General features: G+C 33.3%; 3 protein-coding genes across 3 annotated transcripts in view; 1 reads left to right on the top strand and 2 right to left on the bottom strand.

Annotated features, from left to right (window-relative positions):
* Nucleotides 1-1,466, bottom strand: part of LOC134246976 (uncharacterized) — a 4,527-nt gene extending 3,061 nt beyond the window's left edge. Inside the window, exons 1-2 of the mRNA XM_062729325.1 lie at nt 930-1,466; nt 1-29 (exon numbers count right to left, since the gene is read on the bottom strand). The exon at nt 1-29 is cut by the window's left edge and continues 148 nt beyond it. Of these exons, the coding sequence (XP_062585309.1) occupies nt 1-29; nt 930-1,279 (379 nt within the window). The 5' untranslated portion in view covers nt 1,280-1,466. The remainder of the gene's footprint in view (nt 30-929) is intronic.
* Nucleotides 1-4,601, bottom strand: part of LOC134246955 (uncharacterized) — a 22,714-nt gene extending 18,113 nt beyond the window's left edge. Inside the window, exon 1 of the mRNA XM_062729301.1 lies at nt 4,490-4,601. The gene's annotated coding sequence lies outside the window, so the exon portion shown is untranslated. The remainder of the gene's footprint in view (nt 1-4,489) is intronic.
* Nucleotides 1-16,675, top strand: part of LOC134246977 (centrosomal protein of 78 kDa-like) — a 45,624-nt gene that overhangs the window by 27,685 nt on the left and 1,264 nt on the right. Inside the window, exons 7-14 of the mRNA XM_062729326.1 lie at nt 7,160-7,334; nt 8,023-8,136; nt 12,434-12,498; nt 13,170-13,271; nt 13,895-14,037; nt 14,359-14,560; nt 14,996-15,073; nt 15,375-15,526. Coding sequence (XP_062585310.1) covers nt 7,160-7,334; nt 8,023-8,136; nt 12,434-12,498; nt 13,170-13,271; nt 13,895-14,037; nt 14,359-14,560; nt 14,996-15,073; nt 15,375-15,526 — 1,031 coding nt within the window. The remainder of the gene's footprint in view (nt 1-7,159; nt 7,335-8,022; nt 8,137-12,433; nt 12,499-13,169; nt 13,272-13,894; nt 14,038-14,358; nt 14,561-14,995; nt 15,074-15,374; nt 15,527-16,675) is intronic.

The following is a 16,675-nucleotide window of genomic DNA, read 5'->3' on the forward strand; positions in this document are numbered from 1 at the left end:
CTGCTATATGGCTGCATGCCTCACCCTTCCTACAAATTATAGTCTAAAATAATTAAAATTGTCATGTCGGGCCTCAAAGGGCAATATTTTAAAACCAAATTTCTCATGCCCATAAGCAGTACATGTATTCATATTTTGTATTTATTTTCTCTAGCACTGTGGAATCTTCAATATCCATGGGTATCAAACCCATATCCATGAATTTATTCTAAATGTATTATATTTTATTTGTTTGATATTTGGCAGAAATTTATGTTTCAAGTTGGCACAGATTTGATTTAGCACTATCTCAATGTGCGCGATATAAATCTACATAAACAAGACATTTAGAAATGTACGTCATGATTTAGCAGACGTTTTCTGCTGAATAGAGTACAGTGCTACATAAAATCCATTTAAAGTATATAATAATCTATGAAATAATGAAGTATTGTTTAAAAAAAAAAAAGTAGCTTGATTTATACAACAATTAAGTGTTGTTTGATTTTCTTTGTTTGTTTGGTACCTGACACAATTTTTCTTTTTTAAGGTCATTGAATTAAAAAAAATATGTTTGCTTGCCCTCTTCCAGGATGAAAGAATGGGGATGGTAGGGCCTCGGGGAGAATATGTTCCCAAAACATGCAAAAAAAAAGAGTTTCAAATTCAATATGCTGAATTTTCAAAATTTGAAAATACTTCCTGGTAGTTAATTTTTTTTAGTTGGTCAATTTTTAGCCAGTCGACGGGGATAAGGCAACCAAACATATATATATTTTTTAATGTCCTTATATTTATTTTTTATTTACCAAATACAGTGCTTAATAACAGTGCCTGAGTAGTTTATAAATTAAACCACTGCCTTGCTGGATGGTCTGTTAAAGTGTATTAATAAAATAGGGAAATTCCATGCTCAGAGCTCATTATTTATTCATGAAATAAGTTCTCACCCTGCGACACAATCACAGGATCCACCCTGGACATCCCCTTCGAGACTTAGACAAACGTACGGTTTGTACACTCTTTGTGCCATGGAAGCCATCACCTCTGCCCGTGCAAGGAAAGAATTGTCCATCTGCAGTGACGAAATCTTCTGCACATACCCCTCCTCAAAAAACTTGTACGCTTTTAACGATTTGTAAGCTCTCATACCTTCTTTGTCAAAAGTCTTGTTTCTACTTTCAGTCAAATAATGCTTTAATTTGCCTACATCGAACTCAGGAATTTTTGATAACGTACGAACCCAATCCCCCTTTTGATGCAGAAACCACTCGCGAGTAAATCTGTCTGTTTTCTCCATCGCAATGGTTGCTGTTATCGTGAAAGTAAGATAGATCTAAATTAAAAGCAATGTTGACAAAGTTCGTTACGCCATCTTTGCACGTTGCACCCAGTCTGTACAAGTCTCGCATCATCACGCGTGACTTGCGGCGAAGCGCATCGGTGATGCTGGAATCGCATTCGATCAAATGTTTACCATGAACTAGAGTATTTACTGGAATCCATAAAACTTGGGTTGACTTCACATAATCATATCACTGACGACAACAAAATCGAGCTTCATCTTAAATAGTCTGGATTGAGCTCTGATCGGAATCCTAATGAAATACTCTGCTAGTCTGTGTCTCAGAGGGACAGATTAGAACCCTTAATACTGCGGTAAACAACTTGACCAGGAATAGTTACAGAATGGGGACTGTTAAATTAGATCTTCTCCTTACGTGGCCTGTTTCCTCTCAGGAGACCATTTTCTTCTGATGACGTTTTTTGTGTAGGAAGAACTGAAAAACTTTTATCTAGTGATTTTTAGGTCAGAAAAATAACAAGATAAAAGTTTTTCAGTCAAGAATTCTTCCTTCACAAAAACATCATCAGAAGAAAATGGTCTCCTGAGAGGAAACAGAACTTCTTGTGAGATCTTTTTAAAAGAATTTCATCACCAAAATTTTCATAGAAACATATACATGCATAAATTTTGTTGAATGAAGCCTTTTTTTAAGTCACATTGCTACATGTTTTCATCATTATTGTCATAGGTCTTGCTTTAAAAAATTCTCAGCAAATTTACTCACTTGATTGATCAAGCAACCATTACTGTTTGAAGTGAGTGTTAATTTTGCATAGTAGCACGGAATCAGAAATTTAATAATATTTTCCGAAGGCAATCATTTAACCTTAGAGACCACCCTCTACATGAGATATGGCTGGCCTAAGGTGTTCTGTAATTATTTTTGCTGTTCCCTGTATGGACAAGATGAAGAGAGAGCCATTGATCTGTTTACACTGCCGTCTATAACATTGATCTGTTGATTTTGAGCTAATTCCCTCCTGTGAGTGATTTGTCAGGCTCAGTCCCTTCAGAGACCCAGGGACAAAAATCTCATCATATCGGAGAAAAACACCTCATCAATTAATACCATTAATCTTAGATGATTGAAGAGTTTGGAAGTATTGAACGGAAGATCAGAAGAAGAGACTTACAGTGTAGCTACAATAGATGACTAGTATATCTAATCATCTACATTAATTGTTTAATAGAGAATGTTGTATATAGATGTCCCATGGGAGGTCCAAAGAGTAGGGCTTACTTCCTATAGTATGCAGAGTAAATATAGAATATACTTGGAATTGGTTTTCAAATTTAGGCTCTTCTTGGCTTTTTTAAATTATTTTTTTTATTGTGCATCAGCCAACAACAAATTTTAAGGTTCAAAATGTCTTTTTTGTAACTATGCAAACATAATTAATTTTTTTTTCCCTTAAAAAAAAATTGTACAAAAAAAAATCCTACATAAAAATAAAGAGCTTATACTATAAGGATACATTGGTCTTTCATTGCTTAATTTATAAAAGAAACTTAAACATCCACGAAATAATCTTTTGATGTGATATGTCTCATTAGATTTATTTTTCAAAAAGTTAAATTTTAGTTCCATTTTCATAGTCGCAGGTTCAAAACCAATTTGGCAAGTTAATGAACAAACCAGTTGAACATCTATTTAAAATGCTTTGCAAACTGTTTTTGATGTTAATGTACTGCAACTCATAACAAACAATGGATACTCATCAAACCTTTTCCAGTCTTTTGTTATTGGATTTACTCTACTGATGTTCCATGAAAAAACCTTTCATTGTGGCCAAAGAATTTATCCATGGTTTTACTTTTGAGATGGAATTATTGGCATTCTTAGAAGACCTGTATGATTTGTGAGCCATTCCAGGAATTTTCATGGACAAACAACATGTTTAATGTGCCTTAATGAGACTCTCTCACACAAGCTGGGCTTGATTTCTATAAATATTTACACAATTTCCAGATATCTTAGGACTATAATTTACCACTGGGATGGTTTTTCTTGGCTATTATTTTTGGGGTCTTGGAGTTTGTTGTCATGCAAACTTGAGTCAGTTCTTTCATTACATGCAATTCAAAAGGATTTCTTAGATTTATAAGTTTTCTTTATGCATTACAGAGTGCCTTATAAATTGATTTTTTTTATTATATCACAACTCTTTAAGACATAGAAAGGACCACTATTGATTCAAGATCAGGTCAAAGTTCAAGGTCAGAAATCCATACAAGGCAGATATAGTTTCCATATAAAAGTTTTGTTTGAGGTAATATTTGATAAAATGTTACATCATAACTTCCAACCCCTTTTGATTCATAAGTAAAAAAAAGTGAAGGTGTAAAATGTATCTTGCATAATTATAATGATTTCCTAGTGACAACCCTAGATTTCTATAAGGTTTTGCAACTTAATTTTATATATTTAGTCAAGATGAAATTAAGAAAAGATATGATCAGTGATCAAATATCACCGGTGATTATAGCCTACAACATTCAAATCATTTTGCATTGCCAGTTGTATTTTAGTTGCCAAGTTTGTTTTTTTTTTTTTAGTAGCATCTACACATTTCCCATTTCTTGGAATTATAAACAAAAATTTGATCAGACACTAATCAAATCAAGTACATGTAAATGTGTATGCAGTTTCCACTAGAATATCTAAGAAATATTTTAAAGAGTTAACACAGTAATTCAATAGTCCTCAGTTAAAGCCCTTAAAACTAAATAATGAATTATCCTCATTTTGGCATCCCTGTCAAAAAGGTTGAACTTTCTTAAGTTTCACTGAAATTAAAACTTAAAAAGAGTGAAATATATGGAGATATATGGAGAAGGAATATAATAAATTTTCAAATGGCAAAAAGAGAGCCATAGTCCTGAACATCAGTAACATAAGGACATAAAAATTAAAAATATTTAAGTATGAATTACATTTATTATTTTATATTGTGATCAATTACTCCATTAGAAAGTGTTTTAGAAATAAAAATATGAATGATATGAATAGAATTATTTTTCATTATCAGATTATATCCCAAAATGAAAATAATTTAGTACCAGTAATTAAGAATATTTGCAAGAGGTACATTCAAAATATAAAAAAAATTAATGGCATTTTCAAGCTAATTAATCTTAAGTCCAATATTCTGTTATACTTACTTTATTTACCCAGAAAGCACCTGTAACAATGAATCCTTGAATAGTCAATATCCATATAGTTCCTAGTAGTGAACGCAGCCCTTTTATTGGTTACTCAGTGTCACTAGAAGTCTTAATACATCCTTACCAGCAGCCTCTCTATAGTATGGAGTGGAGACTGAGTGTACACCCAGGACCTGGTAACGGACTGTAGATGTTAATTAATTCTAATGAGGTCAGCCAGTGGTGGCCAGCTCCAGGAAACAAGAGGATCCTGTCAATATTGACCAGTCCCCATCAATACACCAGCCTCGATTAGCATTTAATATCATTTGTTTAACAGTATTTATTCACACTGTAATTTGTATTTTGTTCTGTGGAGTTTGCGCTGTACTTTGAGCTGTATATAGCTTGCCGTTGATAGAGATCCAGCTAGCTAGCACTTACAATTGCAGAGTAGACCATTTCTCAGATGATTTCAGAGATCTTTGTAATTTTTTCCAATAATTTAATATTTTGTAAATTAAAATTCACATGATTTTATGTTGCAAGCAGACTTTGCAGTTTAGGCAATTTATAAAAAAATTTAATTAGAAATTTTAAAAATAAAAATTTGTCTGAAAAGTTGACTTTTCCAGTGCAATTTGGAAAAAACCCACACCTAATACTGTTTTCTTACACTCTAAGTAAGGGTCTGTATTCTTTCTGTTGCTTTTGACAAACGAGCCTGGCTGAAGTCTATAATTGACAGAGCGGGCTCCGTACTGATTAGTAAAGCTCGTCATCTCTAACGAGCGAGCCCGCAGTCTTCAGGCCTGACTTCTTCAGCAATTGATTTTTATTATTTTCACAAGCTTCAATCCTCAGCAAATATTGACAAACTGGACAATTAAATTTGATTAATTAGCAATTAGACGAGACTGATTCTCGCTTGCGCAGTCTTTTATATGCTACAATTTCTACTGATAATAATGCAACATTTAGTTTTTAATGATAAAGGTCAGGGTCAGGAAATGTAATAGAATGTCTTTGATCTGTGACTGATTGAGTTATGTAAAGGAATACACACAGAGACCAGCTCAGATAATGGACCAGTTAATGATGATAGATTTTCTCAGATAGAAACATTATGACAGAGTAATTTGAAGTGTATGAAGAATGAAAAGGTCAGAGTTGTCGAGCTCAGTATTTTGGTAAATTAAATTGAAGTTACATTTTCAGTTGTTTGCAAAACTCTAGGTTTAAAGTATTCCTGGTTGATAAATGAAATATTCACCTGCACAATGTCTGTATACACCTCTGTCTAACAGAAATCAGGGTCCGCCATCATAAAACTTTGAGAATTCTCAAAAAAAATTCTCAACTCAAGTCTTGAGAATTTACTCAGCTGAGAATATATCAGAGTTTAAGGAATTTTTATTTTTCTCAACTTTTTATGATGGCCACTGAGTCTGAGAATTTTAGAGTTGAGAAAATTCTCAGACTTGAGAGCATTCTCAGACTTAAGTATGTTTTATGATGGTGGACCCCAGGGTTTTGCCCCTGGGTTTTGGCGTTGTGATATGTTCCTTGGAAAGTGAGCATATATAAGTTGGTCCTAATGGTCATGGTACTGCTACTGGATTATAAGTTTGAAAGATAACATACTAATTAGCTTGATCATCATTTTTTAAAGTTCCACAAAATCAAAAGAAGTGAGACAATTACTTGAATGTCCATAATTAACCCTGGTTTTATTGCTTCAGCTCTAAATATTTTTTAACTATCTCCAGACACATCATTTTCTACATTTTCTTGAAGAAACAATAAAACTCACATTTGTCTGACATTTTGTAACAGACAGGGTAATTAGTGAGAGCCGTTTGTGACAAATTCTTACTTATCCTTCATACAGCTTCCTAACGTGTTCACTAATGACTGTAGACTATGTGTACAGGCCATTAACAGACAAATAGCTGCACTGTCAGCATCACATGATGTCTGCTTCCTGTCGCTGTTAGAGGCTCAGACATTTTTATATCCTCAGGGTTCATTACTGTTTGAGTTGACTGAGAGGAAATGCTAACATTTATCATGATACAAATTGTTGCTGTCATACATTATTCTGTACGGAATTTTTTATTGTACCATCAATTTTTCTTCCGTATTGTAATACTTTGAGTTCCTGCTCACAATGGAATATTTTTTAAAAATGTATTAGATTTTCTAATATCTTTACTGATAGCACCAGGCCATGAAGCTTTTGCTCTCAATTTATTTTTGAAATTAAAAATCAATGGAGCTACAATCTCATCAGTTGCTAATGGTTAAAATATTATATGCCCAACACTTACTGTAATAGCACTCATTATAGAAATTGCAATCAAATTGTTCAATTTTTTGCTTTGTTCCAGCATCAGGCTGTAATTAAAGCATTTCCTTGCAACATATTCATACAATTTGAACACATACTTATACAGTAAAAATCTGGACACAACTAGTTCTCAAGAAATTGAACAGATGAGGCAACATTTTTGATCAGACAACATTAACCACAATTAGATTTACTGCAATGGGACTTACAGTTTACACTGTATTAGACCAAGATTTCAGATAAGACAGCATCAGGATTAGACAAGTTTCATTGTTTAGCATAGCATAACACATACTGTAATAGCACTCATTAAACAAATAATTTCCATTATATTTCAGCACCAGGCTATGAAGCGCCACAATGAGGCGTGGAGAGACAGTCTCCGTTACCGGCGACCCGACCTTGACAGAATGCCAGGCATCCGTCGGATCACCATCAACAACAATCCGATGCTCGGGGACCAGGGGGCAGCACTGCTGGCCGAGGCTCTCAAAGACGACCTCTGGCTCAAAGGTGGGGGATCTTAATGTCTGGGTGTTAGTTAAAGATTTGTGTATTAGTCACGACAGATTGTTATCGGGTGTCAGTTACTCCAAACTGAAGGTTACTGGTGTTCTAACATACAATCAACTTGTAAGATAACAAATTGAGATTCCACCAAGTGACATTGATCAACATATTATTGCTGATACTTGAATACAGTAAACACACTTATAACAAACATGATTATTTGAATATTATGAATTCAAGCTTACATCCAAGTGAATTTTATTTCCCTGTGGCTTTAAAATATACTGGGAAATTTTCAATAGAAAGAACTGTATCTTTTAATGAGCCAAATTGTCTGTCTCTTGTGCTTCCCTTTATGTCTATTTCACTATATGCATTTATTTACTAAGATTGTTTAAATGTTCTATGACAGACTCAATATATAAATTTTTATGAGATTCTGTGTGTCAGAGTCAAACTATTTGCACTTAATACCTAAGGTTACTTAAGATTTAATTCTTACATTACATAAGTTTGATTGAGATTTTATCATTTTCTGCTCAGTTTAATCATGATTGGAATTGAATCTCAATTAATTAAAACTTTGGTTATTATGTAATGGTTTCCTCTCATTGATGATGCATGTTATAAGGTAGTTATTTATAGACTGATCCACTGTTTTAATTTTGATTGGTTGTACTTGTTGTTGCAGCCCTGGACCTACAGAGTTGTGGGATTTCTACAGAGGGAGCCCGACAGTTACTGGATGTCCTCAAGTACAACACAACTATTGTGGTACTGGATGTGCGCAGAAACCCACTCATAGGTAACACTCCATAGTTACATAAACATGTAATAAAAACCTACTCATAGGTAACACTCCAAAGTTACATAAACATGTAATAAAAACCCACTCATAGGTAACACTCCATAGTTACATAAACATGTAATAAAAACCCACTCATAGGTAACACTCCATAGTTACATAAACATGTAATAAAAACCTACTCATAGGTAAAACTCCAAAGTTACATAAACATGTAATAAAAACCCACTCATAGGTAACACTCTCTAGTTACATAAACATGTAAAAAAACCCACTCATAGGTAACACTCCATAGTTACATAAACATGTAATAAAAACGTACTCATAGGTAACACTCCATAGTTACATTACCATGTAATAAAAACCCACTCGGGTAACACTCCATAGTTACATAAACATGTAATAAAAACCCACTCATAGGTAACACTCCAAAGTTACATAAACATGTAATAAAAACCCACTCATAGGTAACACTCCATAGTTACATAAACATGTAATAAAAACCTACTCATAGGTAACACTCCATAGTTACATAAACATGTAATAAAAACCCACTCGGGTAACACTCCATAGTTACATAAACATGTAATAAAAACCCAATCATAGGTAACACTCCATAGTTACATAAACATGTAATAAAAACCCAGGTAACACTCCATAGTTACATAAACATAATAAATACCCAGGTAACACTCCACAGTTACATAAATATGTAATAAAAACCCAGGTAACACTCCATAGTTACATAAATATGTAATAAAAACCCACTAATAGGTGACATTCCATAGTTACATAAACATGTAATAAAAACCCACTCATAGGTAACACTCCATAGTTACATAAACATGTGATAAAAACCTACTCATAGGTTAAAAAAACCCATAATAACACCAAGGCATAGGTAAACCATAATAAAACCCACTCATAGGTAAACCATAATAAAACCCAGTCATTGGTAAAATGAAAAATAAGCCCACTCATAGGTGAAATGATAATAGTAAAATGATAATAAACCCACTCATAGAAATACCATAATAAAACTCACTCATAGCTAAACATTCCACTGACACAGATAATAAAAACCCGCTCATTGGCAGACACTAAACTGTCACAAATAATAAACCCCACTTATGAGTAAACAATCCACTGTTGCATAAATGAAAACCCACTCATAAGTAAACAACTGTAACAGATTTTTAAAACACACCCATAGGTAAAAAGTCCACTAGCTGTCACACATAGTAAACCCCCATCCCCCACCCCTACCCTTCCCCAGAAAGAAGAATAATTTCTTAATATTCCATTTAACAAAACAGATTAAAGTGTGTTCTCAACAAAGTGTGTGCTAGAACTGATAATTTTTTGTTTGAAAGCTTCATTACATAAAATGATTGTTCAAATCATGAAAATTTATAAAGGCCTCTTGTTGTTTTTGTTTGTTACTATTGATAGCATCAATAACTCAAATCCTTGGACATTTTGAGTTTTTTCTCTAATCAAGTCTGAGATAACATTGTTTAACTGTATTTCCAGCTTGTCCATCCATCTCCCCACATAACTTGAGTAACATTGTGCTGTTTGCATGAATATAAATACATACATCATGTAAATTACTAAGTTTTAACATTAAAACTCACTGACATACAAACAAGAATATATCAAAAACCAGGATCAAGCAAAGTTTCTTTTTGAGTCCATGTTTGTTTAGGCAAGACAGATTCTTGCTGTATCAAGGCATTCAATTAAAAAAAAAGCTACTTGCAGTATGTACAATCTTAAGTATAAACACAGAGTTATCATCTTTTTATTTTAAGTTTCAGTGGAATGGGTTTTTATTTTAAACGAAAGGATGAGTTATCTTGACAAATGTTCCTGTGTTACTGACAGTTTTTAGTTCTTCTGACTTTTTGTCATCTTGTTCTTCTGGGACTTGTTTTGTTGGCAACAATTTCTTTAGAAGTCAGCAAAACAGAAGTCAGATTTGAAAGCTCTCTTTAATCCCTCCTCTCCCTAATGGCTTCTAATTCTCCTTGCTTTCATTAACTGATATTTATTTCAAATCCTTCCTTCAAATAAGACAGAAGCGACTGCTTTCTCTTCACTTTCCTAAATCTTAATCACAGGGATCCAGGATTTTATTTTTAATTAGTGACTTCCTTTAGTGGAGATATTGATCACACATCTAATTAAAGGCTTGCCTTAATCTCTGTGTATTATACCAGCATATGGACAAAAAAAAAATATAACACTAATATTTCAGAAGACAATTTGTGGGGAGATTTTTGACTTTAGATCTTGATTCCTGAGGATTTGGTATTAGAGGATTATGCAGGGAAAATGGGGTTTTCTTTCTTTTTTCTCATTAGCTAACATTATAGAGGATTTGGAATTAGGGTGCTATTTAAAATGACCAGAACAAACTACTCTTTAGAACCATCCCTTTACTTATTTCCAATACATTCTGAATTAACTTGTTAATGTTGATATTAAATTTGAGACTTTGTAGGAATATTAGAAAAAAAACCCATAATGGATAATTGGAAAAACAGTGGGTGAGTTTTATATATAGAAATAAATATCAAACTGGGGAAAGTAATCAGAAAAATGATTGAAAAAAAAATTGAAAAGAAGACTTGTTTTCAACCCGAGACAAATTAGCCTTTCACGATTTGGTAATGACATCCTGGAGGTACGTTCTGACTGGGTAGTACAAATCCATTGATTGACAGTGTGAGATTCAATCTCAAGACAGCGGATATCCCAGATGACAATTAGTGTCCGAAAACTAGTTTCCTGATTCCAGTTGTCACATGAGCTTGGTTCTTGGACAGCAGCCCCTAAAACTGGAAACCCAGAAAACAGAAGCAGTAAAATTTAGAAGGAAAAAAAATTGATTATTATGAAAATTGATAATGAAACAAAATTTTCAGATTGTGTATGAATTTGATTATGATACAAACCTGCAAATTTTTATGCACTTGTGGTTAATAGAACTAAAGTTATTCCAAATCAAAATTAACCCAAGTATGGTCTCATGCTTTTCATTTCGAAGAAAAGAGATAAGAGTTGTACATTAACAGGTTCACAATTACAGCTCACTATCCATCCCAAAAATTTAGTGCCTTATTCATCTTCATTAGAAAAAAAGATTTTATTTACAACTAGGAATACATGTAAGTCTTAATTACAGAAAGGGAAGGATGGGAACTTTGCAGAGTATGCTTAAATAGAATACCAGTAAAACCAGTTAAAATTGTGTTCATTCTCTAAATATGTTCCTGTACAACAATAGAGAAAGGACAAGAGATCCTCCAAAAGATAGATACATGTAACAAAGCTTGAGTACTTTTTGATTCAACACATATTTGGGTTTCCCATAGCAAAACATGGACACTGCCATTTTATTCATATGGGAGGTGGTGGGTATCATTTAGTTAGCTCATTGCTCACAGTACCTCTAGTTTCTTTTTCTATTGGGGGAGGGTGATGGACAATAAAAGAACCTTGCTTAGTTTAGTATCTACCGGTAATTGTCAAAACAATTTTGTCTTTTGAAAAGAAAATAAAGAATTTTTCTGATTTGTTTAGAAGGAAATTCTTAATAATCAATGGCTTTACTTACAAATTATTAATTTTCATTTGATTGCATGAAATGAATTATAAATTTCTCATAATATCATTAATTATATAACTTGTCAATGATATAATAATGTAAATATTAATTATGTTTACAAGTATGTTTCAAGAAACACAATACAATGCACTGCAATTGGGTAAAATAAATTGTAATAAGGCAGAAAATATTCTAACAATATTGCACCAAGTTTCCTTTTCTACGAAATGATTTTTCATTGCTCTTATTGTTACTAAATAACCCTAATAACTCAAACCAAAGCTACAATTACTCTCCCACAAATATCACAAAAATTCTTGTTAATGCAACCTTTCTTCAATAAAATATATCTAGCTCTGACAAAAGTATTGTGGGTGTATTTTATTGGCAGACAATACAACTTTGCCTGCCTTCTATTCTCTGTATGTGTATGCATGTTTTTGTGAAATAAAAACTAAATAATAAATTATTTATAGTATTAATATGTACCTTTCTTCATTTGAACATTTCTCAATGTTGGCTTTTAATGGCTGTTGTTATTAATATTTCAGTAGGTTGACCAGAGAATGAGAAAAAAAAGGAAATATTTGGACAAGGAAATAACTCTTTGGCATTAATAAAGATTCTAAATTAGAAATCAAAAATACATACTCTCCCAATAAATAATACGATTAATCCTTTCAGATCGAGATGTGGTTCATTCCATCATGGAACAGCTGATGATCAACTGTAATGGACAGGACACAGAGGTGAGAGATATACAGCAGATCAAGGTCAAGGTTCAAGTTTTTCATATGTAGGTCAAACTCCAAGTTCAAGGTTAAAGTTTTTCATATTTACCATGATAGGTCAAACTCCAAGGTCAATCTTTTAAAGATTTTTTTTTTAAATTGTACCCAAAGAAAGGTCTTTGGAAAAGGAAAATGTGTAATTTATGGAAGCCTTAATTGAAGAAAAGACTTGTCACAAAGAATAAATGTATAAAATATAAAAGCTCTAACACCCTCTCTTCAAAAATTATAGCCAAGGTTAAAGCTCAGTATTTTTTTTCAAAAGTAGATTGATTTCTAAGGTCAGGGTTAGGAGGTGAAATATGTTGAAATCCAACAGATTAAAAGGCTGTCAGATGGACAAACCAATAACTTATATGCCCCCACATCTTTGATTATGAGGGGCATAAAAGACCTAATAACATATTTTCTATACATCTCTAGATACATGTATACTATTTTAAAGATTTAAAAAAGAACTAAGAATGCATACAACATACGAATTTCTAAAATACTGTAGTCTTTAAAATTCTATTGCATGTAAATGAAGTTGTGTAAAAGCCATAAAATAAATGATAAAACAAAATGAATCTGTCAGTCTTGCAATATATAATAATATTTATAATAAATAACTGCTTCATTGATTTCAGTACAAGTGGATAAAAGCCGAGGAATCTTTAGACAGTGGTAAAAAGAAGAAGAGGAGAACCAAGACACTGAACAGCAGCTTTGGTCGAAAAACCACCATCAGGGTAAGCTGCTTATAATCCACTATCTTATAACGGTAAGTTGTATACCAAGATAAGTTTCATTGTCAGTGTTTATTATATAATTCAGATTAATATGTAAAGAAAAACACTCTCAAGTACTTTTATTTTTTGGATTTTACTGTAGGGATTAGAATCAGCATTAATGTAAGGGGAATAGTGTCAATGATTGCATGAACAAAGGGAGGTTCTTCCTCCCTGTACTCCATGTTACATCCTCTGCTTATGCATTCAGAGCTTTATAACCCCCTGAGCTAGGGACAAACAATTCAGGCTCAGATGGCTCTTCTTACAAATGTTGTTTGTCACTTGAGTTGAGGCGGTAATCTCCCGAGTTTTTGTCATGTTGATGGCCGTCGTCTTAAATAACAAAGCATGTTATTCTCCCACAAGTCATTGCTCTAATTGGAACGTGGGATCAATATCTGCTTCAGGGCCTCTCGGAGACCGTCATCATTACGTCTCCTGCTGGTCTTCTGCTTCATGTGACGTTACTGTCACATCCATTTAATATCAATCAATAATGCAGGATATTACATCTAATGATTACGATTGTCCCACGGCAGTTATTGTTACATTGGGTTCTAAACATTGGTCTGACTTCTCAGGTGTCAGCTGGTGCCCAGCGTAGGAGAACAAAGTCAGCAAGTTCACTTGGGGTCACACACAAGATTCAGCCAATCAGCTCTGAGGGCGTGAAATCTGGGCCTGGAATGCCTTGGAGGACAGCAGCAAGAGCCAACAGATACAGGTAAAAGGGGGCACATCTAATGATAAAGATACAGATATTAGGGTACTTTTACTGTCGACAGTACAGATATTAGTGTCTGTACCTCTAATGATAAAGCTTTTCTACCCTACATGCTCTCTAACTATACCCTGGTGTTTGGGTTTTTAAACATTGAACTTGTCTAAAACTTCATCAAACATTCGTAACGAACATCAAAATCTCTAGTGAATATTTCCTAAATTTGTACATAAAATATAGCAGGTGGACTAAAATTTGAAAAATTCTGTCATGTAAATTGGAGAAATTGGAGAAAAAATTACTTACAGTTGCTGTTGATTGTAGGGGATTTCCGCCTGAACACATCCCTGGTAAGGCGAGTTTGTTTGAGAACAGTGAGGCCTCCCCCACCTCTTCCCCCGATCACACTCAGTCCATACTCATCAACGCGGAGGACGAAGAGCTGGACACGCTCAGGGAACTGGAGAGACTCAAACTCGACGACAGTAACCTCGACACGGGCGTCGCTAATGTCAAGGAACTACAGGTAGAGACAAAAGTTGTCTCATTAAAGTAGTGATAAACATGTGGTTAAATCAACAGGTGATCAAGTTTCACATGCAATTAATGAATTTGTTTAATATGTGAAGACTTTAAGTAGGGTCTAAGAATTTATTCAGTTGTTTTAATCAACATTTCTAGAGGTGATTTAATCTCAATAAAGACTTCCTTTATCAAGTTTTATCAAGAAAATGACTTTTCAGCTAGAATAATATGTGAAAAAGAATGCACTAAAAATAAAGTGTTAAAGTGTTTTATAATATGAATTCTCCAAACCAATTTGCCACCCAACATGAACACCCAAGGACCAAATGCTCAACAAAGGGAAAGGGGATTGGTAGAATGTTTAGACTGTAAATATACATAATTATGTTACAATTTTAAATTTAAGTAATGTTTTACTGTCATGTCTAATTATTAGATTGAACTTATCCAAGTAAAGAGGAAGATGCAGCAGGAAAAGCTTGCTCGAGCACGTGCAGACAAGAGAGTAGTAGAGGTCAGGTTCAATAAAAACCAAGAAAGAAAGCTTTAATATATCTGTTTAATCAATAGACTTTTTAATGTTATAAAATCCATTTCTTATGCATCCTTATGCAAGTTGAATTTAAAAACTTTCTTGGAAACTGGCATGATGTTTCAAATTTCATATTGTTTATAACGATCAAATATCAAATATATTTGATTTTAAAGTAAAATTGAACTGTATTTACACTAAATACATGTATGTAACAGGTCTTCCCTTTAGAACGTGGTGATATATGTTGATTATATGTTGATCAGTTTTGTATGTTTTGTAGTTGACCCTGGAGAACAAGCGGCTGAGAGATGAGGTCCTGAGACAGAAGGGTCAGTCGTCTGGCAGCGTGCTGGACGATGATAAAGTCCTGGACAGTATCGAGGCCTCCTTCAAACAGTTCCACCAGTTCCTGGATCTGTTAAGGGAAGCAGGGTAAGTGTCAAAACTCAAAAATATAAAACAGGATCTGAATAATGTTAACATAGGAGGCTATGGTGGATATAATTTGTAAATGTTTCAAGAAATGGTTCTTATAAACATCAGCTTGTTCCAGGGCAGACTGTGCTCTGTAATTGTTATAGTTTTGAAAAATGGTGAAAAGATTAAATATTAATATTCTTAGTGAACCAACATTTAAATTTTGTCCCAGATATTATAATAATTCTTGATATGTAATAGCTTTCATGGTAAATCCTTTATCATTAGGGCCCCGCAAGGATTTGCGGGTGCCCTATAGTAATCACTCTGTCTGTTTTCCACAAATTTCCTGTTTTTTCCTAATAACTTTTTTTATGGTTGCCCAATTAAGATCAAATTTGGTATGGTAGTTCAATAGGCAGAAAGACATATTTTGATGCTAAGTTTGTTTCTCTATGTCCCTTGGTTTGGAGCTGGGGTGGTGGGGTATATTCCTTAACTTTATATAAGAATGCTTTGGCAAAGAGAGATAACTGCTGAAGATGTTTCCATTGTAAACTGAATGCTGCTATGAGTCCCTTGGGATTAATTAGCTTTCCTCCTGAAGAAAATCCAAAGCATTATCTTTATCTGTCACATTGAGATTAATTACCACCTCTGTCTACAAATGAAGTTTGTTTTGAAGTTCAGTCAATTTGGAATGCTATGAACACTCTGAAATGTGGATTTAGATATAAATGTTTATACTTTATTTTGGTTAAAATACCTACACAATGAGTTATGATTTCATTGAATTCTAAAAACAAGAAATAGATTAAAGAAGACATATCTTTTATTTTTACTTTTTTCCCTTTATGTAAATTCAAGAATAATATTAATTTTTAAGTTGGATTAAGCCATTCTAATATTAATACTGAAAAAGTTCTTATTGTAACTTTAGAAGAAAATGATGAGAGAGGTACAATTAATCCCTCGGGATTAATTATCTAGCCTGCTGAAGAAAATTTAGTAGGCCTATCTTTATCTGTCATTTTAAGATTAATGAAAAACTTTGTCTGCAACTGCTGTTTGTTTTGAAAAGGTCAAGCCTTCATGATACATGTATTTGCATTCATTGAAGACTGGCATTTTATATAACACAAACACAAACTTCATTATTGTTTA

The sequence above is a fragment of the Saccostrea cucullata genome, unplaced genomic scaffold, assembly GCF_032062105.1.
Source record: "Saccostrea cucullata isolate Sc308-1 unplaced genomic scaffold, CSIRO_AGI_Scuc_v1 ctg20, whole genome shotgun sequence".
In the NCBI taxonomy this organism is placed as follows: Eukaryota; Metazoa; Mollusca; class Bivalvia; order Ostreida; family Ostreidae; genus Saccostrea; species Saccostrea cuccullata.